Here is a 27,379-nt window from a genome sequence, read left to right as displayed (position 1 = left end):
TATATAGGTACATAAGATTATACAATAACATATATGATAGAATCATAAAATAAAATCAATAACAAGAAAACAAAGATATTGTCAAATTTCACTGAAAACTTTCAATTTTTCAGTGAAATTTGACAATATCTTTGTTTTCTTATTATGGAGAGATTTCACAACATCACCACCAATTCTACTAATTTTATTAAAATCAATAACATTTCGTTACAGTTAAGCTGCGTACACATATACGAGCTTCCAACCAGCACCGAGCACGCTCCGCCCTCGTACCGCCTTCGTTCCACCATCGAACCACAGTCGCTCCGCCTACGCACCCATCATGAACGTTACGGAAGATGTTAGATCTTCTCGCGTTCCCCGGTCGAACGACTCTTGCTCGCCGGTCGATCATCAATCGCTCTGCTGGAGTGACGTTCGGTTGCGGAGCAGAGCGAAAGTCTGTACGCACCTTTATAGAACTATTCACAATAATAGCATAAATTTCACCTCAAAATCTATCAACAATAAACTCTGCCACTGAGTAGTAGACTCTCTCAGTTAACATTGACTTGATAGTTTTTTTGAACAGCGGCAATGAATCAATTTTACGGATGGCCTCGGGTAACTTATTATACAATTTTATTCCTGAATAAGAAGGGTTTCTTTCGTAAGAGGCATGTCTGTGAATAGGGTATAATATCAAGCTCTGATTACGCGTAGAATAGTTATGTCTGTCTGTGCAAAAATTAAATTTATGGATATTACTCTTTATAATATTAACAAATGAAATATGTAGATGGCAGGCAGAGTGAGAATCTTCGATTCCCGAAAAATAGATTTGCATGTATATCTAGCTCTTAAACCAAAAACCACCCTAATGATCTTTTTTTGAATTAAAAATATTTTATAGCTGTCAGTCGAGTTTCCCCAGAAAATATTTCCGTAGCATAGGTGGGAATAGACATAGGCATAGTATACGGTGATGAGTATATTTCTATCAACTGAATGAGATAGCTTGAGAATAACATAATATGCACGGTTCAACTTCGTCGTGAGATTTTTATATGTTCTTTCCAATTTAGTCCCTCATCTATTGTAACTCCTAGGAATTTTAAAGATTTAGCTGTTTGCTAAATCTAATGCTTCAAAAATGTCTAAATTGATTTTCAATTGAAAAACACAAGAATTCTTATAAAACAAAGATGATAATAATAGTATAAGGGACCGGTTACCGAGCTCGGGATTTAGCTAAGATCTACACTTTAAACAGCTGGCACACACGTCAGGACGTCAGGAGTCCCTGAGATGAGACAAATAATTGGGATTTTATCAATCAATTAGACCCTCCTTTACAAGATTGAAACCTACTTCAAATAAGTATTTGCTATAAAGAGTGAGTCATATGTCTGGGAACCCTTCAATAAATTGGAGACTGTTGTGGATATAATACTGTAACTTTCAGGATAAGTTATTGGTCAAATACTCTACCTTTTGACCTACAACTGCATTTCAACCCCTCATAAGGGGATGACTTAGGGGTTGTAACTCGAATATTTTAAATGTAAACACCCATTGTGTGGTACATCATTTTAAAGGCCTTTTTAAAACAAGAGAGATGACATTATTGAAAATGTTCTATGATACTTTTATCCAAAATGGCGGCTGATTGAAGTTTTAGAAATAATTGATAAAAGTTCAGGCCTCCCCAAACAACTATGCCATACTGCAGAATTGACTTGACTAGAGCATGATACATCATTTTCAGGTGGTTCTTATTAAGAATTCTGTTAACTTGGTAAAATTTAAAAGATAAATATCTAATTTTTCTACATATGTATTTCATATGAACATCCCATTTAAGGTTTTCATCAATTATAATTCCCAAATACTTAGTATTATTGACTTTTTTAATGGTGGGACAATCACAATTACCCAAGTTTAAATTGCACTGAGAATGGCGGCTGATTGAAGTTTTAGAAATAATTGATAAAAGTTCAATCAGCCGCCATTTTTGTAAAAAGTTTCATAGAACATTTTTATTGATCTCATCTTTCTCGTTTTGAAAAGGCCTTTGAAATGATGTATCACACAATGGGTGTTTTCATTTAAAATATTCGAGCTACAACCCCCAAGTCACCCCCTAATGAGGGGTTGAAATTCAGTTGTACGTCAAAAGGTAGAGTATTCAACTTATTCTATGTTTTTGTAAAATAACAATGATCATCCATCCATGTATCATCTTCTATAGTATTCTATACTATAATAAAGGAAAGAACTGGATTATAAACGTAGCCTATACAGATGTAAAGTATAGGGAAATTATGTTTGACGCATTATCACGTCAGAACTACTGGACTGATTAACTTGAAATTTTGCACATAGATTCTTGCTTAACCAAGGGTGGTTATAGACCAATTTTAAATTCTCAAGATTTGATTACATCAAGTTTTCAGTTTGTCAAGTTTTCAATTATTTGTCATGCTTCCAGTTTGTATGGAAGCAGCAGAAGATTTCTCTTAAAAGGGAAATTAGAAGATATGTATGATTGGTAATCCTTTTCGAATGATAAAAACAGGTTTTCCGTCACACCCAAATTTTTTCCGCCATTTTGAATCCAACTTCTTTTTTTTAATTGAAAGGTGGTCATACTGATTTACTTGAAATGATTCTTATAGGCCTATTTTGAATTCATCTAGATTTCATTACGTCAAGTTTCAAGAAAGACCCTTGCGAAGCACGGGTTACCTGCTAGTAATCAATAAAATTCCGGATCATCATCCTAACAATGCTGAAATTACAAAGAAAATGAAGCAGGAAATCATTAATTGGATTAAAAGCAACTTTAAATTTTATCTTTAAACTATTGTAACCGTTATGTGTATTGTTATTACACATCCTACCTTCCCTTCCCTCAGCTCTGCCTATCTACCTACCTTCTTCCACTTCCCTATCACACACCATTCCCTTCCAGTTATACCTTACCTGCCTATTACATGGAAAACCATAGTTGGCAAGGTTTTTTCCCTCTTTCTTCCAGCACACATCATTTTAGCAATATTGGGCCATATGTATAAAGTTGAGCATTTGCTTCATTTTCTATGAATAAACGTGAGCAAAACCTTTTGCTCATGCTCATCAAAAGATAGTTTTGAGCATTTGCTCTAAAGTAAAAGCTTATACTCAAAATGGTATGAATAAACTAGAGCATTTGCTCAACTTTTGAAGCAAATGCTCCAAAAAAGGTGAGTCTAGTCTGGAGCAGCCAGTCTAAAGTGGGAGAGAAATTACTTTTTAACACGGCTCTTTCTCGAAGACGGAGAGGTCCGATGTTCTATCCTCCACTAATCACTCCCACTACCTAGCAGCATTCTCCTTCTTTTGTGTCTGTGTGAGAGAGCTTTGCAACGCGACGCACCAACACTCCCCTCCAGCAGCTATTGCTGGCAATGTTCCAAGTCGTTTACAGAGATGTTTTCATCACAAGAACATGAAGCAAAATGACACGGCGCATCCAATTGTGCGCAGGATATCTGTCTGTGTCTACGCTACAAACTGTGGAGGGAGAAATGAGTTTCTCCTCTTCATGTTAAAAGTAATATATCTCAGACTTTAGCCTTTTGCTCATAGTAATAAAATGGCTCAACTAATTCGTGTGAGTAAGAGGAAACTATACCAGATACGATCACAATCAATAGTTGAGAACTATAAAACTCTTTTCAGATTCAACCATGATATATATCACCATTATTCCTACAAAAGAATAAATACAAAAGATAGCTATCTGATATAAAGATAGTCATCACAAAATATGAAATAGGTATTTAAGAAGATAAGAGTGTAGACGATTGTAAGAAGGCTATTAATATTATAAGAATATGCTGAAGATTATTATAGAGATGACATTTTTTCACGCTATTATTTCAAAATTCTAAACTCAACTAACCTAAAACTCAATTCATGAATAGAAAACAGAGCAGACGACGCAAACACAAGCGGTGTCTCCTACTTGCATATTTAGCGCTTACGTGAGCTATAAAACCAAAGTAAGGCCACAAAATCTTTAAAATACTTGAGAATTTGCTCCAGAGTTCAGGAGCATAAGGTAAGAGTATAAGGTAAAGCTTATTCATATAAAAATGAGCAGATGCTTATGCTTCTATACCTAATGCTCATGAGGAAAACCTTATGCTCCATGCTCATGAGCATATGCTTTGGTTTTATTCATATGGCCCAATGTCTTTTTTATGAGTTACTATCATTGTTATTGTTATTGTTTTGTTATATTGCTTCTCCTCATTGTATTTGTTGTGAATAAATTGAATTGAAATTGAAAAACTGATATAAATATTTTATTAATAATAGATCATAGCAACAGCTAGTTTATCATGTCACATGATGTGTTTGTACTGACATGTGTTGGCGGCAGCAGCCAAAGCCGCGAGTGCCGCCTCCACCTGGGCGGCAGCGACCGCCTCTTCATAGGGGGGCGGCGCCTCCTGGCCACGCGGAGGCAGACTGTAGGCGGCCGGCTTCCAGAGCGAGTAGTGCGGCGGGCGCGGGTCCTCTTCCGCGTCGCAGTCCGCGTACCGGAAGCCTCCGCCTGCCGCTGCCGCCAGGAAACCGCGCGGCTCGCTGCCGCCGCCTCCCGCCAGCTGGTGGTGATCGCCGTGCTCGTGCATCTGCTGCTGACGGCCTGCAATTACAGCACAGCACACAGTTGCAGTTCAATCAAAACAAAGTCAAAAATGTGCTTATTTCCAAGATTTTAAATGTTACAGCATTTAATAATTAAAATATAGAAGATAAATGAATAAAATAAATTTTTATTCCCACCCCAAAAAAAACTGAAACTACTACAGAAAATATTAGATAAATTACAATAATAATAATAATATACTTATCTCCACAAGAAAAGAACAAAATAAACAAACAACTTGTGCAAGTGTAAGAAAATAACCAACTACTTATTAATACTAAGATAATAATACATAATACATGATAATGATACATAATAATGAAGTTTAATAAATACATAAAGGAAATTCACCAATCAAATATAAAAAATCTGGTGTGGTGCACTCACACAACTTTCCTTGCCGTTATGAAAATTGATCACCTGTCGCTAGTGTTCCCGCGCATCTCAAGTCTACTATTCAAAGATTCGTGCCAGCTGTTGACAGGGCAATAACGCTGAGGTCTGCTATCTCATGATTCATAGTGAATCATTAAATAGAAACAACAATTGCCAACAGTTTGCAATTATTGGATAATCACATTTTCTCGAATTTCGAGCTTATTTTTAATTTTAGGTGAAAATGTTATTGCACATAAATTGTAGAGATTCTCATGCTCAATCTTTTCCACTCGAAATTTTTTGTTTAAATTGTATCTGAAGCCTGATAATTGAGAATCTTAAATCAAACTTTGCATAGATGGGGCGGAGCTCCTGAAATTTTTACAGATATGAGACTTGTGGTAGTTGATAGAGCTTATCGATGACTATTTCAGGTATAGCTTTAATAAAAATCGTTGGAGCCGTTTTCGAGAAAATCGCGAAAAACCTTGTTTTTGACAACATATTCGCCATTTTAGCCGCCATCTTGAATTGCATTTGATCGAAAATGTTCGTGTCGGATCCTTATAGTGTAAGGACCTTAAGTTCCAAATTTCAAGTCATTCCGTTAATTGGGAGATGAGATATCGTGTACACAGATGCACATACACTCATACACACACACACACATACAGACCAATACCCAAAAACCACTTTTTTGGACTCAGGGGACCTTGAAACGTATATAAATTTAGAAATTGGGGTACCGGTACCTTAATTTTTTTCGGAATGCAATACTTCCCTTACCTATGGTAATAGGGCAAGGAAAGTAATGAAAAGTATAGAAAACATGAAATTAGGGTACCTTAATTTTTTTTGGAAAGCATTACTTTCCTTACCGATGGTAATAGGGCAAGGAAAGTAAGAGGAATAATAATACTGATAAATCTCCTTTCTTACCTACACTATACAGCTATAAATAAAAAATATGTGGAAATAGTCAACCATGCAAGTGACTGTAAATTAGATTTAAGCGACGGAAAATTAGATTTAAGCAACTGTAAATTAGATTTAAGAGACTGTAAATTAGATTTAAGCGACTGTGAATTAGATTTAAGCGACTGAAAATTAGATTTAAGCCACTATAAATTATATTTGAACGACTGTAAATTAGATTTAAACAACTGTAAATTGGATTTAAGTGACTGTAAATTGGATCTAAGCGACTGTAAATTAGATTTAAGCGACTGTGAATTAGATTTAAGTGACAAGCGACTGTGAATTAGATTTAAGCGACTGTAAATTAGATTTAAGTGACTGTGAATTAGATTTAAGTGACTGTAAATTAGATTTAAGCGACTGTGAATAAGATTTAAGTGACTGTAAATTAGATTTAAGTGACTGAAAATTATATTTGGATGACTGTAAATTAGATTTAAATGACTGTGAATTAGATTTAAGAGACTGTGAATTAGATTTAAGCGACTGTAAATTAGATTTAAGTGACTGTAAATGAGATTTAAGCGACTGTAAATTAGATTTAAGTGACTGTAAATTAGATCTAAGCGACTGTACAATTACATACAATAGTTAGTTACAATATTTACAACAACAACTGACCACCTAATGACTTACTTAACACTAACTAATTACTAATCCGCACAAGAAAAACCTACTCTAGAACATGGTACGCCATAGTGGAGTAGGTCAATTTCCACACAGAAAACACTAAACATGTTAAGGTCACATTATAAGAATTTTTTGTAACTAACTATTGTATGTAATTGTAATTTATCTAATATTTTCTGTAATTGATGTAGTAGTTTCAGTTTTTTTTGGAAAATGAACATTTATTTATTTAATAAAAAATCTTATAATGTGCCCTCTACATGTTTAGTGATTTCTGTGTGAAAATTGACCTACTCCACTATGGTGTACCATGTTCTAGAGTAGGTTTTGTTTGTTTAAAAAGATGTACAGAAGAAAAATACAATCAATGAGATATTCTATAATACTATATCATATCCAAATGAAATCAAATAGGCTAGTTCTCTATTTATACATTATAAATAGTGCCAAGATGAAAATAAAATAATAATTCACAATAATCAATTGAGAAAGTCTTGCATAGAATTATTATAATTATTTCATCCACTGACCACCTGTAAAAGGAGTATAAGGATTTGTCAATTTGTCATTAATCAACAGTAAAATAATATCTATCCTCCTAAACCTCCATCTTGAGGTTTGTAAAAATCTTTATTTTCCTCCACTGAGTAGGCACATATGGATAGCAGCTCTTTTATCAATAAAATTCTGAAAACTTTACCTAACGTTTCTTTTATGCGAGATGGCGATAAGTTGTACATCCAGATACCTGAACTCCTTACCCCTCGCTCATACATAGTAGCCTACTTCGGTGTGCATCATCTCTCGAGTTATTTCTGTATCAGGTCGAATATTGGCGAAATGTTTCTCCTGTATTGAATTCATTTATGTGTTCTTTCAAAAATCAGATTGTTTCAAGAATATATAGGCTTCAAGAATATGGGCTAATTGAAATTAAATATCTTTTCAATTCTTTCTTGAAATCCGCACCATCCTACTCTCTGATATTAATCGGTATCTGATTGAAGAACTTGGCTCCCATGCAGGAGGAACGTTTTTCAAAGAATTGCCTTCTATGTTGCTAAAGTGCGTATGTTCTTCTTGAGCGTGTATTATATTGATGATTGACATATTCTTCATTTTTAGAGTTAGATTACATTCCATTATATAGAGTCCATAAACAGTCAGGATGTTGAGGCTTTTAAATTTCTCTCGTACAGGCTCTCTGAAACCTAACCTTAAGATTATTCTTACTGCTTTTTTCTGTAATATAAATAATATTTTCAAGTTTCCAATATGGATGTTCCTCCATGGAGACCTATTCCAAAAGTCAGAATGTGACTTTCTCTCAAAGTGAGAATGAATGTTGGCGAAGTAGGTGGTTCTCAGTGTTGTCTGGCTGCAATAATTGGACATTACCCTGAGTGAATAGAGGTCAGAGTTCATTTTCTTCAATACACCATCCACATGGAAATTCCAAGACAATCGTTCATATATTCTCAATCCCAGGAACTTTGACTTTGAGGTTTCATGAATCAAGTGACCATCAACGGTGTAGTCAGTCTCCTCAATCTCGCGAATTTCAGCAGAGAACTTTTATGGCCTCACATTCAGTTGTATTTAGTATTAGGCTAGGCACACACCAGTTAGTCAAGAAAAGACAAGACACGTTTAGTCACATTAATACTTCACATACAGTAGACATGTCTAATTGCAATGACTAATCGTGACTAGTCTTGTGTTGACTATAACTGGTGTGTGCCCACCCTTAGGCTAGGCGCACACCAGTTAGTCAAAACAAGACAAGACATGATCAGACACGTTTAGTCACAATACTTGACAGGTATGTTCCTTTTTTAATTGCGCGTCGACGTATATACAAGGTTTTTGGAAATTTTGCATTTCAAGGATAATATAAAAGGAAAAAGGAGCCTCCTTCATATGCCAATATTACCGTAAAAATCAGACTATAGAATTATTCATCATAAATCAGCTGTCTAGTGGACTATAATACTACCCGTTCAAAAACATCGAACATCTTGAAAGTGTATCTTTCCATCAACGTTAGTAGACAGTTGACTATTTATAATACTACCCGTTCAAAAACATCGAACATCTTGAAAATGTATCTTTCCATCAACGTTGTAGACAGTTGCAGCCAGACCTGATAACAGCGCTCACACTCACATTCCGGGACAACACGTCACGGTACGATAGGACAGAAAGCTCTATATTTATTTAGGATTTTTTCTAGACATTTCAAGTTGATAAATTATTTAATTATTTTTGAGAAAACATAACAACAGGTCAATGTAACTTACTGAGCGCGAGGTCTACTGTTCACATAACTACTAGTCTAGTAAGTGTAACCTACACTAGACGTGTTGAGTTACCTGTGATCTTGCGCTGCCTGATTCGATGCACACTGAAGCAGACAAAGCTGAGACACAGTATGATGGTGATGGCGCCACCTATGAGTCGGAGGCCGTACTCGGAGGCGAGCAGGTCTGCCGCCTCCCCTCCTTTGCCCCCAAACGTGTCGTCCAGGCAGATGAACTCGCAGCACGAGTTGCCAACACGGAACGACTTGCAGTCCTGCAATCCAACACACACCTTACAGTGAGGCCCACGTTATAACGCCAGTGTTCGATTAGCATCAACATAAATTCATTTCACTTATCTATTTGTGTATGCACAATTATTGAGTCATGTCTCAGTAAGGTCCACACTACAATTTGATTAGCAATGGTATTGCTATCATTGCTATCCTTGTCTATCATTCAACAAACCGGATAGCGCTATCTCTTTCTCGCTTTCCTCTGTTGTCAGTATTTCTTATTATATTAATTATTAATATACGTTGGACATAGTAAAAATAGTCATCACAAAAAGACAATTAGACACTGGACTTTTTAGAAGCTGACATTGTATATTGTATTTTATTTATAATGAATGTTGTATGTGACCTGGCTTATGTACTGATGTACTTTGGCTTACATAAAATCTAAATAAAATAATTTGGCATTGAATCAGATCGGCTTTCAACAATGTAGAATTAATAATTAATTCACAAAATATTTCATCTTAATTATTATGAAAATTCATTACCAGTATTAAATTATTGAAAAATATAATTTCTTGCCTAAGAAATATGATTTCTCCAGCTGTGCTTAGTGGAAAGTTGTGTGTATTTTTGGCTTCAATTTTTTTTTTTTAATAACTTAATTTATCGAAAAGTGCGGTGATATTAAACTTGTACGATATTTAAATATAATTTGGTATTTTAATCATTCTTAATTCAAAATTTCTAGCTTATATATATTTTTGGAAAGAAATTGAACTTTAGTTTTACACAATAAGATCATAACCTATTTTTCGGACATGTTATTATTTATCAGAATTTGGGAACATAATAGTTTTGGGCTATGCCTGTTGTTCTATCCCGATCATATTCATATGATTCGTAATTGTACCAATAAATAAATAATGATAAATGATAATGATAAATATAATTGACTAGCCGTCAGGCTCGCTTCGCTCGCGGTATCCGTCTAGCCAGGGGGCGGAGCCCCCGACTGGATCGTCCAAAAATGAGATCAGCGGACTCGCTTCGCTCGCCTGCATTTTTCATTTGAGCATGCTTCATTCCATCAGAAAGTCAAAGTACTTCCTCGCTCGATTCAATCACCGATTAATTTCAATTATTTAGTGCAGGGTGGAAAACTTTGTTAGGATATTATGAGAATTATTGTACTCCAGTCTAGCCTTTAAAATTAGAGATAGGAATGACGTGGAGATTTACAAATCATTCATTATCCAACTCTCTCAGGTCTGAGATTTTTCTGAGAAATGAAGAAATATGCATTGAAAACTCAATGAAAAACTAGAGAAAACCCTACAATTTATCACCGCCATTACTTACTCCAAACCTGAAAAATAAGACGGATTTGTGTAACAAATTTTAACAACTTCGGTCGATAAGATAATGAGAAAGCTAATAATCTAGAAGAACGTTGGAAAACGACAGTTTTGAGCATATCATAGGCAAAATAAGGCCTCTCAGTTTGTAGACCTCAGCGGAACCTCTGTACCGAATTTGAACGTTCTATGTCAATTTGATCTCGAAAATTTGAGAAAACGTAGAAAACGCTGGTAAAAACACCTGTTACTATATCGGCGTATCTTTGGCGAACAAAATTCTTCCACCTCAGCTGAACCTGTGTACTGAATTTTTTTTATACGGTATATTATTTCCATCAATTCAGTGTTTATACAGAAGCGAAGGAGAGTGGTCGTACTTTTCGTAGCTCCGTTATCTATTAGTAGAACAAAATTAATAGGTCATCTGGAGATGACTTTATATCTTCTAGAATTTTGAAGGATGTTGCTCTGGCCATTGTTCTCATTCTAGTTGATATTTTCAATTGCAGTCTCTCTACAGAAATATTTTCTTCTGGGATGAAGCTGTCAAGAGTGGTGCCAATCTACAAATCTGGTTCTAGATTTAAGTTAAACAATTATAGACCTATATCTCTGCTGTCTGTCTTCTCAAAGATATTGGAAAAGATAGTGAAAAAAGACTTCTCAATTCCCTTAACTCATATAACTCTTTCTATAATAAACAGTTTGGATTTCTTGAACGCATGAATATAGAAATGGCTCTTGAAAGATTCATGTCTGTTGTTTTCTGTGGCTTCAACTTCAGGCCAGTGCGCTGTGTTGCAGGACTGTTTTTGGACATCAGAAAGGCATTTGACACGGTTAACCATTCAATCTTGTTGAATAAATTATCTAAGGCTGGTATCAGAGGTGTTGTTCTGGATTGGTTCTCTTCATATTTGAAGGACAGGCAGCAATATGTAGCTACTGGGAGAGTGAAGAGTAAGGTTCAGGGAGTGGACTGTGGTGTGCCACAGGGTTCCGTCCTTGGACCAATCTTGTTTCTCATATTTATAAATGATCTCTATTCGTGTGAGTTCAATGGTATGCCTGTGTCCTTTGCAGATGACACTCCCTTAGCATATTGTGGACTGGATGGCCCAACTTAGAGAGAATGATGCAGGATGATCTGGCAAGCTATTGCTCTGGTTCAGGCACAATAGAATACAGCTTAATCTCACAAAATCAAAATATATATTGTTCACATTAACAACACCATAGACACTGCCTTCTGCACTGAAGTTTCATGGTGCCTGTGATCGGAATGACTGTGACTGTGAGGTCGTTGGTCAGACCAATGCAATAAAATATTTAGGTGTAATTGTTGATGAAAAGCTATCATAAAAAACTATCTGTTACTCGTCCTGCGAAAATTCTACTTCTTAAATAAATTTCTCCCTTTAAATGTTCTTAGGCAGTTATATTTTGCATTTGTTGATGCAAAAATAAGTTATGGTAATAATTGTTGGGGCTCCACCTATGTTTGTCACTTGAAGCCATTGATAACGGCGCAGAAATTGATAGTCCGTGTTATAAAAAGAAAGGGTAGATATGAACATTCTTTTCCTCTATTTCAGTGTCTTGGATGTTTGCCTCTTAGATATATGTATGTGTTCAAGGTCCTGTATATGTTCTTTGTAATGTCTGATAACGGTGGTCATACGTTGCTCAGGGATGTCCCTTCTTCTATTAATTATTTTTTATCTTAATGAGCTGTGTGTTTTTGTTTTTCTTATTGATTCTGATTGTAAATATTGTGAGTTTGAATAAATAAAATTTGGATTTGAAATTATTGAAAAAGGTGAGAAAAACGCTGATTTTGGGCGTATCTTTGATGAAATATTAAAGTCACCTCATCACAAAATTTTTAGACCCTAGCTAAACCTATGTACCAGATTTAAACATTTTCTGTCTATTACTTGATAAAAGAACTGAGAAAACGCAAAAAACCGCTAATTTTGGGCGTATCTTTGGCGTTATTACTTTCCTTGCCCTATTACCATAGTAAAGGAAAGTATTGCTTTCCAAAAAAAATTAGGTACCCTAATTTCAAGTTTTCTATACGTTTCAAGGTCCCCCGAGTCCAAAAACATGATTTTTGGGTGTTGGTCTGTGTGTGTATGTGTGTATGTCTGTGAACACGATAACTCCATTCCTAATCAACCGATTGACCTGAAATTTTAAACTTAAGGTCCTTATACCATGAGGATCCGACAATAAGAAATTCAATTCAAAATGGCAAAAAAATTACTAAAAAACCATGTTTTTCACGGTTTTCTCGAAAACGGCTCTAAAGATTTTCTTTAAATTTATACCATGGATAGCTATTTATAAGCCTATCAACTGACATGAGTCTCAATTCTGGGAAAATTGCAGGAGCTCCGTAATATTCTTGAAAAAAAAATGGCGGATAATCACTAAAAAACCATGTTTTTCACGGTTTTCTCGAAAACGGCTCTAACAATTTCCTCAAATTTATACCATGGATAGCTATTTATAAGCCCTATTAACTGACATGAGTCTCAATTCTGGGAAAATTGCAGGAACTCCGTAATATTCTCGAGAAAAATGGCGGATGATTACAAAAAAACATGTTTTTCACGATTTTCTTAAAAATGACTTGAGCGATTTTTTCCAAATTCATACCTTGTATAGTTATTTATCAGCTCTATCAACTGGCATGAGTCTCCTTTCTGGGAAACTAATAGGGGGTCAACCCCATCCTTGAGAAATGGACTTTGTAACCTCATTCTCGTGCATGAGGTAGGTGGGTAGAGCAGTTCATAAAAAGAACACATAGTCGAGATATTTTTTCATCTGTAGAACAGTTGTTTTGACGACTTTAAAAAAATCATCGAACTTCACAATTACACAAAGGAAAAAGTACTTTAGAACAATTATAATACACACATATATCTCTTCAACGGAAGCTCGTTTCCCCAATCCGTTTGCAGATTCGGATTCCACGATTCAAGGAGCATAAGGAGGCATAGTTCAAAATATACAGAAGTCTGATCGTAGTTTCAAATATGTTGCCGCCAATCGTCATTATGTTATTCCCCTAAATTATTCTCGTTTAAGAATGAGGCTTACAGGTCAATGAGCAAGGAAAGTTGTGTGAGTGTACCACACCAGATTTTTTCAAATTCCTTCCAACACAACATTATTACACCCTAGCTTAGCTTCTGTACTAAATTTGAACAATTTCTGTTCATTTGTTCTCGATAAATCTGAGAAAAAGCAAAAAACGATGGAAAAACGCTAATTTAGGGTGTATCGTCGACGTTATTGCAAATTCATTCTAACACAACATTACACCCTAGCTCAGCTTCTAACACAACATTACACCCTAGCTGAGTTTCTGTACTAAATTTGAACATTTTCTGTTCATTTGTTCTCGATAAAGCTGAGAAAACGCTAAAAAACGCAGATTTTGGGCGTATCTTTGGAAATTTTTCTAAATCTGTTCTTATTGCGACTCTAAAGGGCCAACTGAACATACCTACCAAATTTGAACGATTTTGGTCCGGTAGATTTTTATTTCTGAGAGTGAGTGATGAGTCAGTCAGTCAGTGAGTGCCATTTCGCTTTTATATATAATTATATATAGATTATTTTAAACGAAGATGGACAATTAATATTACATTAATAAACCTGTATCAGCTACCGTGTATAGAAGGCATTGATTAGACAGTGAGGATCGGCAACGTTGTTCTCCTATCTTTCTCCACTGCCATTATAACATGGACCTGTCATCAATTCATAAAATATCACCTTGTAGTCTGTGTGGTTACAAGATTCCAAACAGTCACAAGAATCTCCAAATTTCCTTTCACCCAAGTCAGAAAAATGAGTGGCTTTGGCCACATTCATCGCACAGGAGCTGTATTCATCTGAGCAAATGTATGTTGATTCGTTGTGCGGCATGAAAAACAGGACACATCCACATTCTCTCAACGCTCTTTTGGCGACGCACTCCATTAGACAGTTTTCTCCTGTATAATATTGAAAAAAGTCCAATGTTTGAGTTGTAGCATCGCTTGTCATATGGAAATTTGTACAGAAAATCTTCCGGCGGATATTTTATCATTAGATCAGGTTCAACGTGGATGCGAGAGCCTCTTGATGGCTGAAAACGACGCCATCTCATGAATGGATTCGGAACTTCCCAAGGATTGTGGATTGTGAATCGAAGTGGTTCATCTCTGCCAATAAAAAAGTCTCCAAAATGATACAAGTTATCATAATCGTATTTGATTTCATAGCTTATAAGTGATTGCTCCAGTAAGGTAGGGTACGTTTTTGGTGGAAGAACGATGAGGGAACTCGATGTCCGATTCTCTGTGAATGATGGAAATCCATCGATTGTATCAGTAACCCAACCGTCCTTCTTTGTGTCACGTTCAATTGAATCATTGCATAAAAAATGACGTACTACATCCTCTCTGTAAATCTTTGAAGGTGGGAACATGTTGCTGGACAAGCAGTGACCCCTGAACATAAAAGTTAAACTTTTCAAGAATTCATCTCCAAAAGCTGATTTAATAGATAAACTGCCAGGCAATGAGTCATCATGGAAAAACTGTTCAAGAATTGAATCAGCTATAGTAAACCTCTTTTCACTTTTATTTGTGTATTTTTTTAGTGGAACGTGAAAATAAGAACTTCTCATCAAATACCTCCTCAGACATACCTAAAATATCTACTATTTTGTAAATCTCATCACTATAATGTTTCCTCAAGAAATCTTTAGTTTTAGAAAATGAAGTACTTCTCAGTGGACCACAGATGGTGAGCGCAGGAGTGGGTAGGGTGAAGCATCTATGCTTTGAGGAGTATTTGCCGACATGGGAGATTCTTTCCATTCTTTCCTTTTCATTATGTAGATTGTAAACAATGAAATGACAAAACCGGTGAGGACTAAGCACCAGTAAGCACGCTCTATCCAATGTTTGTCACTATCAAAAATGTACTTCACCCCATGTAATGAAGTGTTCTCCACAAAGTTCTTGAAATGTGGATTCACTGTTTTCCTTCTTCTCATCTGTGGAATTCTTGAAGCGGCCTCGTTCATCATGAGTGTGATGATCACAACAAACAATATACACACAGTAGATGATAGATCACTTAATTGAATAGATATCTGCACAAGAACTAGGATATGGATCCTGGTGAGAACACTCACTAGAATTTGCTATAACCTGGGCCTGAAACTGCAGCAGACTGCTCAGAAAATTGATATTGAGACAGGGCCACTCCACTCACAATTTAGTAATGGAAAAAAGCTACTCTACAATCACCTTTGCCATTTCAATATTACTTTACAACAGAGATAATGTGATGGGGAATTCCGAGTACGTATGCAACTCATATTTTGAATAATTGTTATTTCTATAGGGATTCCATGGAAAGGCTGATGTTTCAACTATAGTGATGTCCACGTTATAATGGCAGTGAAGAAAGATAGCAGAACAATGTTGCCGATATTCTGTCTTGTCAATGCCTTCTATAGACGGTAGCTGATACAGGTTTATTGATGTAATATTAATGGTTCATTCTTGTTTAAAATGATAAATTATATTTTATTAAGCAAAAATTGATATTTTTCAATAATTTCATAATGAATTTTCATAATTGAGAATGAAATATATTGTTAATTAGTCATCAATGCTTCATTATTAAAACACGATTTGGCAACAGAGCACAGCTAGGAAGAGATAGCTCTATCCGCTTTGTTGAATGATAAACAAGGATAGCAATACCATTGCTAATCAAACACTGTCATTATAACGTGGACCTCACTATAGACCACATTATCCGAATTGGATGATTTCAAAAATTCATTCTGAGGTCGAATCAATTATTATAAGTTGATCGTTCCACTAAAAAAGTATGACAAGGATGAAAAAGGGGTTGGGGAGGTGGTCGAGGGGGTGGAGCAGAAGGAAGAGCAGAAGGAGGAGGAGGAGGAGGAGGAGGAGGAGAAAGAGGTGGTAGTGATGAATAAAGTTGAAGAGAGGAGGAGGAACAGGAGGAGTAGAATGTCAAAGTATTCATTATATTTATTTCTGTCTACAAGCAATACAAGAATATATGGAGTTAATATCGATAATGTTTCAGCAGAATTAATTCCCAAGTGATGGTCCTGTCCCAATATTCATTTTTCAGCAGGCTCTTGCTTCATGAATAAGTTAGTTGATGTAAACATTGAGAATATATATTTATAATTGATATTTATATTTATAAATGATTTCTTGAGAATATAATATTTATACTTATGATCTCTCTTCTGGTTCACCTAAAGCAAAATTTCTTTATCGTTTCATGTCATTCTATGATCTAGTATCATATAACACAGTGCAAAATGAGCTTGGTAGAACTCTGGATTTAGTGTTGAGTAACTTTCCAGTAAAAGTAATGAAGAGCGATGATCCACTTGTCCCTGAAGATGGTTATCACTCTGCGTTATGTGTGGATGCCTCATACTCAGTGACGACGTCAGGGCTAAATTCAAGCCACCCACCTGAATTTCATTATGAATATCATAAAATAGATTTTCTCGGTCTCTATCTTAGTCTCCGTGATTGCAGTTGGGATTCCGTTTTTTGTAGTGGTGACGTTGACTCTGCAGTAGATAAGTTTTATAAAATAATACCATCATTTCAATGAGTTCATCCCTAAGAGGAGGGTGATTTTTTCAAATAATAAGTATCCTCCCTGGTTCATACATGATATCATATCTGATTTGAAATTGAAGAATAAGTGTTCAAGAAAGAGAAGAACTTCACCCTATCATGACCCTAGCATCTCTTAAAACTAGAATTTCAGCAGCCTATGAGGCATATTTAAGTAGAATTCAAAATAGTTTGCGAAATAATGTTAAAAATTTCTGGAAGTATGTGAATTCGAAAAGAAAAACTTCTTTTGTGGAGTCGACCATGACACTTGACGGAGAGTCCTACTGTGGGGCAAATATCGTCGATGGGTTTTCTAAATATTTTAAATCTGTTTATGAGGCTGATACACCTGATGCACAAGAGGGGGTTCCTGAGATGTCTGAGTGCTGCTCATTGTTGAATGGGGGTGTTGGATCAGTCTCTTTTGATGACATCCTGTCTGCGATTAATGAGCTTAAGTCTGGCTGCTCTGAGGGTCCTGATGCGATTCCAACTTTTATTGTTAAAGGCTGTGCCGCAGTCTTGATAAAGCCATTGAAATTTATTTTTAATTTATCTTTGAGGACGGGTAAATTTCCTTCAAAATGGAAGGTGGCAAGGGTTACTCCAGTTTTCAAATCTGGAAATAGAAATGATATAAAAAATTATAGGCCAATTTCTATTTTAAATTGTTTTTCTAAAGTTTTTGAAAAAGTTATTAATTCCATAATTTATGATCAGGGTCAGAGAATTATTTCACCCCAGCAGCATGGATTTTTACCTCGTCGTTCCACTGTTTCCAATCTTATGGTTTTTAGTAATGAAGTGTCACATGTTCTAGATGATGGAGGGCGTACTGATGTTATCTACACAGATTTATCAAAAGCCTTTGACACTATCAACCATAGACTTCTGATAAGAAAAAGTGTTAGGATTCTGCGATACTCTGGTTCATCTTGTTCAGAGCTACCTTCAAGCAAGAAAACAATATGTAAAAATTCAACAATAGAAATCAGAATTCTTTGAGTGCACATCGGGTGTACCTCAGGGCTCTAACCTTGGGCCACTCCTTTTTATTTTATTCATCTCCCTTTATTTCATGATCTCCCATCTGTTATCAATAAATCAGAATGTCTTTTGTATGCAGATGATGTCAAGTTGTTCAAAGAAGTCAATGATCTGAGAGATTGTTATGATTTACAGATTGACGTTGACAATTTGTCCAAGTGGTGTGTTACAAATGAACTAAAAATAAATGTAGGAAAATGTAAATTCATGAGTTTTACTCGACAGTCTTCTCCTTTTATACATGTTTACCATATAAATGGTATACCATTAGAAAAGGTGGAATCGTTCAAGGATCTTGGAGTGGTTTTCAGTTCTGATTTTTCTTTCAATGCACATTTAGATTACATATCTAACAGAGCTAATCAGCAGATGGGATTCATCTTGAGGACATGCTCACCCTTTGGAGACATAGTGCCTTTGGTACTGTTATACAGATCAATTGTAAGAAGCCTGATGGAATATACTAGCGAAATTTGGATTCCATATTATAATGAACAGATTCAAATACTAGAACGAATGCAGAATAAATTCTTGAGATGTAATTATTATAAAAAGCACAATGTTTTCTGCCCGTTTGATTACCCTACCAATTCTTTAAGAAGTATGTTTGAAATTAAATCACTGAAAGTCAGACGTGACGTCAAATCTCTTCTTTTCCTTTATAATCTTTTAAATAACAAAATTGATTTTCCGTATCTGCTTTCCAAAATTAATATTTATATAAATACCATTGCTCGCCGTTCGACCTTTTCTTTTCATATCTCACGCTCCAGAACGGTGAGTCATTATAACTCTCCTCTGAATAGAGCACAGAGAATTTTCAATAGTTGTTCTCAGCGCTTGGATATCTTTTGGTTCTCCCCGTACAAATTCCGTAGGATGGCGTGCGATCTAGTCGATAATATTGTGATTTGTCATTTCGTGATTTGCATTTCTTTCTTTCATTAATTTTATGTTGTAGTGATTCACAGAGATTCTATTTTTCTTTTCATTGTAGGCTAAACTTGAATCAACAGACTTTTATTAAGTTTCAAAGTTCAGGGTTTAATTAATTACCTTTGCAATTTTCTCATTATAAATATTGATTTATTTGTTGTGATTTATTGATAATTATTGATTAATTGAATAATTATTTTTCAGGCCTATTGGTTAATTTATTGTAGTTTATTGATAATTGATTAATTGAATACAGTAATTATTGATTTCAAGTTTTCTAATTGTTAAAATCTTATATTTAATTTCATTCTCATTCATTTGACATACTTTTGTTAGTATTTTTGATTCATTTAATTTCTATTTCTTATTATTTCACTTACATTACATTTCTTGTTTTTTAACATTTCTTCATACTTAATTCTTAAAATACATTTTTGGATTGTATAGTGTATGATTGTAATGTGTGAAGGAGGCAAAATGGGTTTTTATTTGTTGCCTCCATGAATAAAATTATTCTTTAAATTATTATTATTATTATTTAAATATGTGTATTGATTAGCAGGAAACACGTGACAGCATTTCAAGGACAGTTTGTGTGATATCTCCTAAATAACGTCAACTGATATAATTTGAAATGAAAAAATTGTGGCTAGTACTCATTATAAAACAGAAATCAGTAGTCTGATGGATGTTGAATCACTATTATTTTTACAGATGGAAATAAATTGGAAGTTTCATTTGTTCAAATGCTAATTAATGAATAATAATTATTAAACGAAAATCCCAATTAAATGCTGTAAATCACCCCGAAGACTTCTGCTACTGCAAATATTGACAACAGGGTAAACAGCTAGATGGAAATTCGATGAGTGCTACTTCCAGGAAGAAATTCCCGGGCTGACAATTAATTTTTGTATCGTAGCGCTCATCGAAATTTCCATCTAGCTGTTTACCCTGTTATCAATATTTGCAGTAGCTGAACTCTTCGGGGTGATTCACAGCATTTGATTGGGATTTTCGTGTAATAATAATTACAATTATTTTTCTCATACACTTCGAGTGTTATCATGTTATGTCCTAGAAAAGGAGGAAGAAGTGATTTCAATTTTGTTGACAAACTTCGCCAGTTCTGTATAATGATTCGAAGTTTGAATATGTGTTGAAAATTTGAAGTTGATTGATGAAAGCAATCGAAAGTAATCGTCGAACGAATCTACAAATCACAAACAGATAACTGGAGGCACTAGTCGTCAATGAGAACTCGCTACGCACGTTCAAAAAATATTGAACATATTGCTTGCATGTAATAATTGACCGAGCGAAGTGAGGTCTAAGATTCAAGTCGACGGTTTGGCATTTCTCTTAATGTTCAAATTTTTATATGTTGCGCATTTACGGCGAAACGCGGTAATAGATTTTCATGAAATTTGACAGGTATGTTCCTTTTTAAATTGCGCGTCGACGTATATACAAGGTTTTTGGAAATTTTGCATTTCAAGGATAATATAAAAGGAAAAAGGAGCCTCCTTCATACGTCAATATTAGAGTGAAAATCAGACTATAGAATTATTCATCATAAATAATCAGCTGACAAGTGATTACACAGATGTGTGGAGAAGCCAGTCTATTGCTGTATTTCCATAAGGTCTATAGTTTCAATCAGGTACTTGTGGATGAGAATACTGCGTGAGGTCTACTGTTCACAGAACTACAAGTAATAATATTGAGGGTGACGCCCACATAAGCTCTTATAGTGAGGTCCAAGTTATAATGGCAGTAATGAAAGATAGGAAAACAGTGTTGCCAATTCTCTGCCTTGCCACTGCCTTCTATAAAAGACAGCTGATACGTGTATATTATCTTATGTAAGAAATACTTATATATGTAAGACATTCTTTTTAAACGAGAATGAACAGTTAATAATTACATCAATAAACCTGTATCAGCTACCGTCTATAGAAGGCATTGACAAGACAGAGGATCGGCTACGTTGTTCTCCTATCTTTCTCCACTGCCATTATAACGTAGACCTCACTATAGTTAACTGGAAAAATAAGCTTGCTGCTTCTTTTAGTTAACAGGAAAAACAGGATTAACCCCACAAAGTGAATTTTTAATTTCTTCCCTCTTGAAATCCTATGTCTACTGACCTGTGGCGGTGAACAGAGCACGGCCTTGCACCACTTGGGGTTCCCATTGTCACAGACGCAGAGAGTACAAGTGTCCGGTCCGGGAACAAAATGGAAGCCTGGCGAAATGATACGACCATTGATGTCATAGCATTCGCCCGCCCCGCTGCACCCTACACCTGGAACAAGTCAACACAATTCATGAACTCTACATAAACGCTAGGCCCGGTCGCACAACAGCACGTTAAATTTTAACTGTGATTAATTTCACTAGAACCAATCAGAGAAGGCGTTTTTGAAAAGACTGCTTCTTTGATTCACTTTAAAATTTTCACGGTTTAAAATTTTAAACGTGAAATTTAAATTTTCATTTAGGTAAATTAAAATTTTTATTCACGGTTGAAATTTTACCGGCTATTGTACAACCAACACCCAAACTGTATTTTTAATTAAGTTTGAAAGCAGTTTTGGGTGTTGTTTACACCTGAATTGTATCCATTGTCTATGAATAAATTCAATCATACATCTTGTACCAATTCTACAGAAATAGGGTCTATTCTGAAGTATAGAAACTGCAGTAAATATTGCATACGAAAAACTACTTTAGTGAGATCCGAGTTATAATGGCAGTGTATGATTGGCAATGGTATTGCTATCCTTGACTATCATTCAACAAAGCAGATAGCGCTATTTCTTTCTCGCTTTGCTCTGTAGCCAGATCGTTTTTTAAAAATGTAGAATTAACAATCAATTAACAAAATATTTTATCTCGATTATGAAAATTCATTATGAAATTATTGAAAAATAAGATTGCTTACTTAATAAAATATAATTGCTTGTTTTAAACGAGAATGGACAGTTAATATTATATTAATAAACTTTTTTCAGCTACCGTCTATAGAAGGCATTTATAAGACAGAGAATCGGTAACGTTGTTCTGTTATCTTTCTCCAATGCCATTATAACGTGGACCTCACTTTAGAGATGTCAATATAAATACAGTGTAAACGCAATGCAATTATTACAAGTGGAACTTTATTATAAGTTAACGTCATTCAAGGGACCACCATGAATGCTGAGCTATGTCAGAATGTTATTGTAAAAGAGGTTTTAAAATTTTCATTTAAACCAAGGAAAAATTAAAAACCATTACTTAGTTTTCATATGGAAAACACACTTTTAATAAAGGCTATTCAGGAAATAGGGTCTACATACTTCAACATATACAGTGTATTTTTGTATAACTGACTTATCTAAAACGTCAAGTCTAAATATCAAATAATGTATTATCAAAATTGGTACAGTAATGTGTCAAATTTACTCACCAAAAGAACCAAGAGAATATGCAAATCCTATGTAACCCAATTTTTTTAACATTTTCAGGAAGAATTACAATTTGAAAATATATTCAAATAAGCAGTACTAAATACACTGATAAATTCCAGTACAATGCTATGTGTCGACGGCATTTTCATTGAATGTTTTTCTCATTCCACTGATACAAACTTTTGGACTCTTCATATCATAACAGGAAATAGAACAGTGTTCCGGATCCAAAAATAGATTTTCACTCTCGATTTCAAAAACAATTTTGTTGTATTCAATCCGTTTATCGATCGTTACTGAAGGTTTGCATCTGTCTGCGCCCTGAAAACCAAATTTCCCTTCTCACCAAATCATTCACCTAACTAGATGACTGTTAAGTTATCACTTCAAATATTTTATTATAAAAACCATTACAATTAACATTCATAAATTATTATGTCAATCTGAATGAACATGACTAAACACAATAATAGTCTAAACAGTAACAGGCTATTATAGTTAAATAGCCTGCTATGAAACGGACTTTTGATTTTCGAAGTACTAATAATGAAAACATTCTTGATGGATTTATTAATTTGTAAAAAAAGTATTATCAAGCTTTGAAGTTGTGATTGTATAGCTCCTAATCTGAATCAAAAGTAGCTGATGATGCTCTTTATCTAATAATATAATATAGGTTATGTTTAGTTCCAAAGTGAAAGTAAAAGTGGGTAGCTGGTTACACGGCAAGAGGCTCGTGACTGCCTCGAGAAATTTGTGCACATGCGCTGGCATTTGAACGCTCTTGGCCACAGCTGCAGCTTTCCTGTCCAAGAACTCAGGACATTATACCTTCAATACCTTCTGCTTCATCCATTACCAAACTTGTGTGATTGATGGCTACCTCCATCAGAGGTACTGGGTTTGATTTCCAGGCTGGCAAATAATTTCTGAGTAGTCAGAATTTCCATCCAGATGTTAACCCAGTAAACAGAAGTAGCAGAAGTCTTTGGGGTGATTTACAACATTTATTTAATTGGGATATTCGTTCAATAATGGAGATTTTATTACCTTTATTAGATACACCTACTCCACCCCATAGGTTACCTAATAATTGTGGAGTATTGCTACTATGCAGACTAGCTTCAGTAAGGTATGGGTCGGGGTCAGTAGCCATACTGACTGGAAGCGATACCGGACCTACATTTCTCCCTTTATCCTGATTCTGTATCCACCGCTTGCCACAAGATAGTCAGGTTCAAACCTAGCTCTGCAATGCAGGCTGGATGCTTGTCTGACTCGGACTAGGCGCTGAGACAGCAAATAATAGCAGTGTTGGTGGGACTGCAAGCGGCCACAGTAACGTCTTCCACCCAGCAATGGTCAGTGTAGTTACGCCTAGCGGACAGACGAAAGATCAATCCTGTCAGTTATTTGATCCCTCCAGCCAGGCTCAGCCAAGCAGCCAAGACAATAGAACAAAATGGAGTGGCGGTCTTATTCGCGTTCATCAGCAGTTTTCTTTCTCATGATTATTTTGATTTTTGTGCTACCTATAATTAATAATAACTCCAGTCACCAGTAAAAAAGTTTCCAGAAACATGGTGTACTACCATATTAATGACTTTTCATGATGATTTTTAATTATTTGAAAACATTGTTGACATTGTGAGCCTTGGGGTCATTGTTGACATTGTGAGCCAGGCTAGACTTGGGGTCGCTGAGAACAAATCTGCAATCAGAATTTCTCTATCACGAAAAATAATAAATTTTGCCACAATATATTCAGGTTTAAGCCTAGCTCTGCAGTGCAGGCTGGATGCTTGGCTGACTTGGACTAGGCGCTGAGTCAGCAAATAATAGCAGCATTGGTAGGAATGCAAGCGACCACAGTAACGTCTTCCACCCAGCAATGGTCAGTGTAATTACGCCTAGCGGACAGACAGAAGATCAATCCAGTCGGTTATTTGATCCCTCCAGCCGGGTTCAGCCAAGCAGCCAAGACAATAGAACAATGGAGTGGCGGTCTTATTCGCGTTCATCAGCAGTTTTCTTTCCCATGATTATTTTGATTTTTGTGTTACCGTACCTATAATCAATAATAACTCCAGTCACCAATAAAAAGTTTCCAGAAAAGTGGTGTACTACCATATTAATGACTTTTCATGATGATTTTTAATTATTTGAAAACATTGTTGACATTGTGAGCCAGGCTAGACTTGGGGTCGCTGAGAACGAATCTGCAATCAGAATTTCTCTATCACGAAAAATAATAAGAAAAAACCCAGCTGTTGATCTTCCGGCAACCGTTTACAGTCATCCTGCAATGTGGCCGAAATACTTTCAAGCCAGACACCCATCTCAAATGACAACAACGCCAAGCTGTGAGAAACCATCCTGCACTGCGGCGCTACGTTAAGGGAGGAGTGTTTCCCCGCGCCGATTCGGCCCCTGTCCTTAATGGGATTAAGGTAACCCTACACAAGGAAATGATTCCGGATGTCATATCCCTACAAATAATTATATTTAGAAAGGTAGTACACAGTCTGATATAACTGCGAGTTGTCAGCAGGCAGACTGAATCTGCAAGCCTGGAAAAAGGATTTTCTATAGGGTTTGGGGTGAAAGCTACGGGGTAAAGGTATGGTGAATCTATAGAGTTGTTAGCAGTGTTCAATGAATAAGATTTAAAGTAATATGCAGTCTGATAACTGCATTCTGATGGAGAGCAAGGCTGCGCCTGCAAGCCCGGAATGGGTATTAGGGGTTAATAGGTAATAGAGGTTTAGGGTAGAATTAAATAGGGCACGGTAAAGAGATTTGTTAATTAGTGACTACACAACTTGCAACTGCGCGTTGATGGCGGGCAGGCTAAATCTGCGAGCCTGGTACTGGGTAAAGGTTGCAGATATAGTGTATGAGGTATAGGGTACAGGGTAAAGAGAATTAATAGGGAAATTAATCTCTACAACAAACAGAGGTTTGTTCAAGAGTGCACAATCTGAGAATTGCACACTGCCGGCCAGCAAGTTGTGCCTGCTGGCACAATAATTACTGGTATAGGGTATAGCCCGGTATAGGGTATAAGGTGTGAGGTATAGGGTATGAGTGATAGAGTATAGGGTATAGGGTGTGAGATGTAGGGTATAAGCTATAGCGGATAAGGTATAGTGTATAGAGAACAGAGAATCAATAATAAGATAATCATTCTCTACAACAAACATATGTCTGTTCAATAATAATCTGTAATCTGAGAATTGCACTCTGTCAGCCAGCAAGTTGATCCTGCTAGCCCAATACGGGATGTAAACTTTCCATATAGGGTATTTAATATTTTGGGTAGAGGGTTTCAGGTATAGGATTTCTGAATCGCGAATCTGTGACTGTAAAAGGATCTTGAGAAGCTCTGTGGCTGCTAACAAGGGTTTCTACAACAGTCTGATGGCTGCGTGACTGTTATATTAATGACTAATCTGTAACTGCCCTTGGAGGAATTCAAATCTTTCTCAATCGTCTGAAATGCTTTTAAATGAATAGTCAGTTTGTCGACTATTATGAGATGATAGAAATAATCTTCACAGAAACAGTCTGTGGAATAATATCAGGAAGACAACAATAAGTCATTGCCAGGATAGGGAAGGATTTTTCCAGGATTTTCCACAAAGAAAATATCGAGTCAAAGACTCCTGTTAAAAAAGATTTTAAGAGGCTTTTTCTAGAAGTTGCAAGTCTGAGGACTGCAATGAAAACGATCTCTATTCTGTTACTGATATCACAGGAAAATTCGTGAATTTTCCACAGGGAAAACCTGCAAATAGTATTCGCTACTGCAGAGGAAAAGTTTCTAGGATTATAAGAAAGGATTTTCGGGTCTAAAAACTGCAACCAGGCGATCTCGGATCTGTAACTGATATCTAAAGGAAAATAGAAATTTTAAATAGGGAAGCCAGCTGTCAAAGACTTTTAACTTCAGGGAAATGATTATAAGAATTTTTAGATAGGATTGCTGTCTGAAATACCACATTAAGGACGATATTGAATCTGGGACTTAGATCTCAAGGAATAAGGATTTTACCATAGAGAGTAACAGCCAGTCAGAAAACTGATCTTATAAAAGGACTAGAAATTTCCTACAGGGATAAAAGCTAGTCAGAAAACTACTCTTATGAAAGGAGGTTATTCTACTACAGGGAAAGAAAACACATACGGGTGACCATTCCTAACATATAGTTACCTGAATCGTCGTGAATCCTAATACAGAGAATTGCGAGCCGGCCCTCAATTCCTGTATCCTAACTAAAAATGCTGTGAAGTGACAGAACAGAGTCTTACTGATTAAGAGCTCTAGAAAAATGCTACAATTTGCAAACGACTCGGAACCAACCATAATCAAAGCAAAGAGAGCCCAGCTAAATTTCCCCTTAACTGTTTGACACAGCAAACTTAATATCCCTACAGGTTTCTGAACCATAGGTCAACTCAAACACTCCAAGATATAGTCGGTTGATAACTACAAGGGAAGAAAATCTCCCAGGATTAACTACCTTCAAGTTGTCAGAAACTCAACCCACAATATTCTACTCAATAAAATTTAGAATAGAATAATATCCCTATAGATGAGCACTATCAGGAACGTCAAATGAGGAAGAGAACGTGCCTGTTCACTAACCCGGTAACTAAACAACTAACTAGACCCTGGGTCT

The 27,379-nt window shown here is 35.8% G+C and overlaps 1 protein-coding gene across 1 annotated transcript in view; it reads right to left on the bottom strand.

Moving 5' to 3' along the window:
• The window catches only part of LOC111061103, a 39,274-nt gene extending 15,936 nt beyond the window's left edge, over positions 1 to 23,338 (bottom strand). The window contains exons 1-4 of the mRNA XM_039435205.1: positions 22,697 to 23,338; positions 21,393 to 21,550; positions 9,037 to 9,238; positions 4,394 to 4,675 (exon numbers count right to left, since the gene is read on the bottom strand). Coding sequence (XP_039291139.1) covers positions 4,394 to 4,675; positions 9,037 to 9,238; positions 21,393 to 21,550; positions 22,697 to 22,748 — 694 coding nt within the window. The 5' untranslated portion in view covers positions 22,749 to 23,338. The remainder of the gene's footprint in view (positions 1 to 4,393; positions 4,676 to 9,036; positions 9,239 to 21,392; positions 21,551 to 22,696) is intronic.
• Positions 23,339 to 27,379: the final 4,041 nt, after the last annotated feature.

This window comes from Nilaparvata lugens, chromosome 9, assembly GCF_014356525.2.
Source record: "Nilaparvata lugens isolate BPH chromosome 9, ASM1435652v1, whole genome shotgun sequence".
Classification (NCBI taxonomy): Eukaryota; Metazoa; Arthropoda; class Insecta; order Hemiptera; family Delphacidae; genus Nilaparvata; species Nilaparvata lugens.
This window is presented reverse-complemented; position numbering and strand designations above follow the sequence as displayed.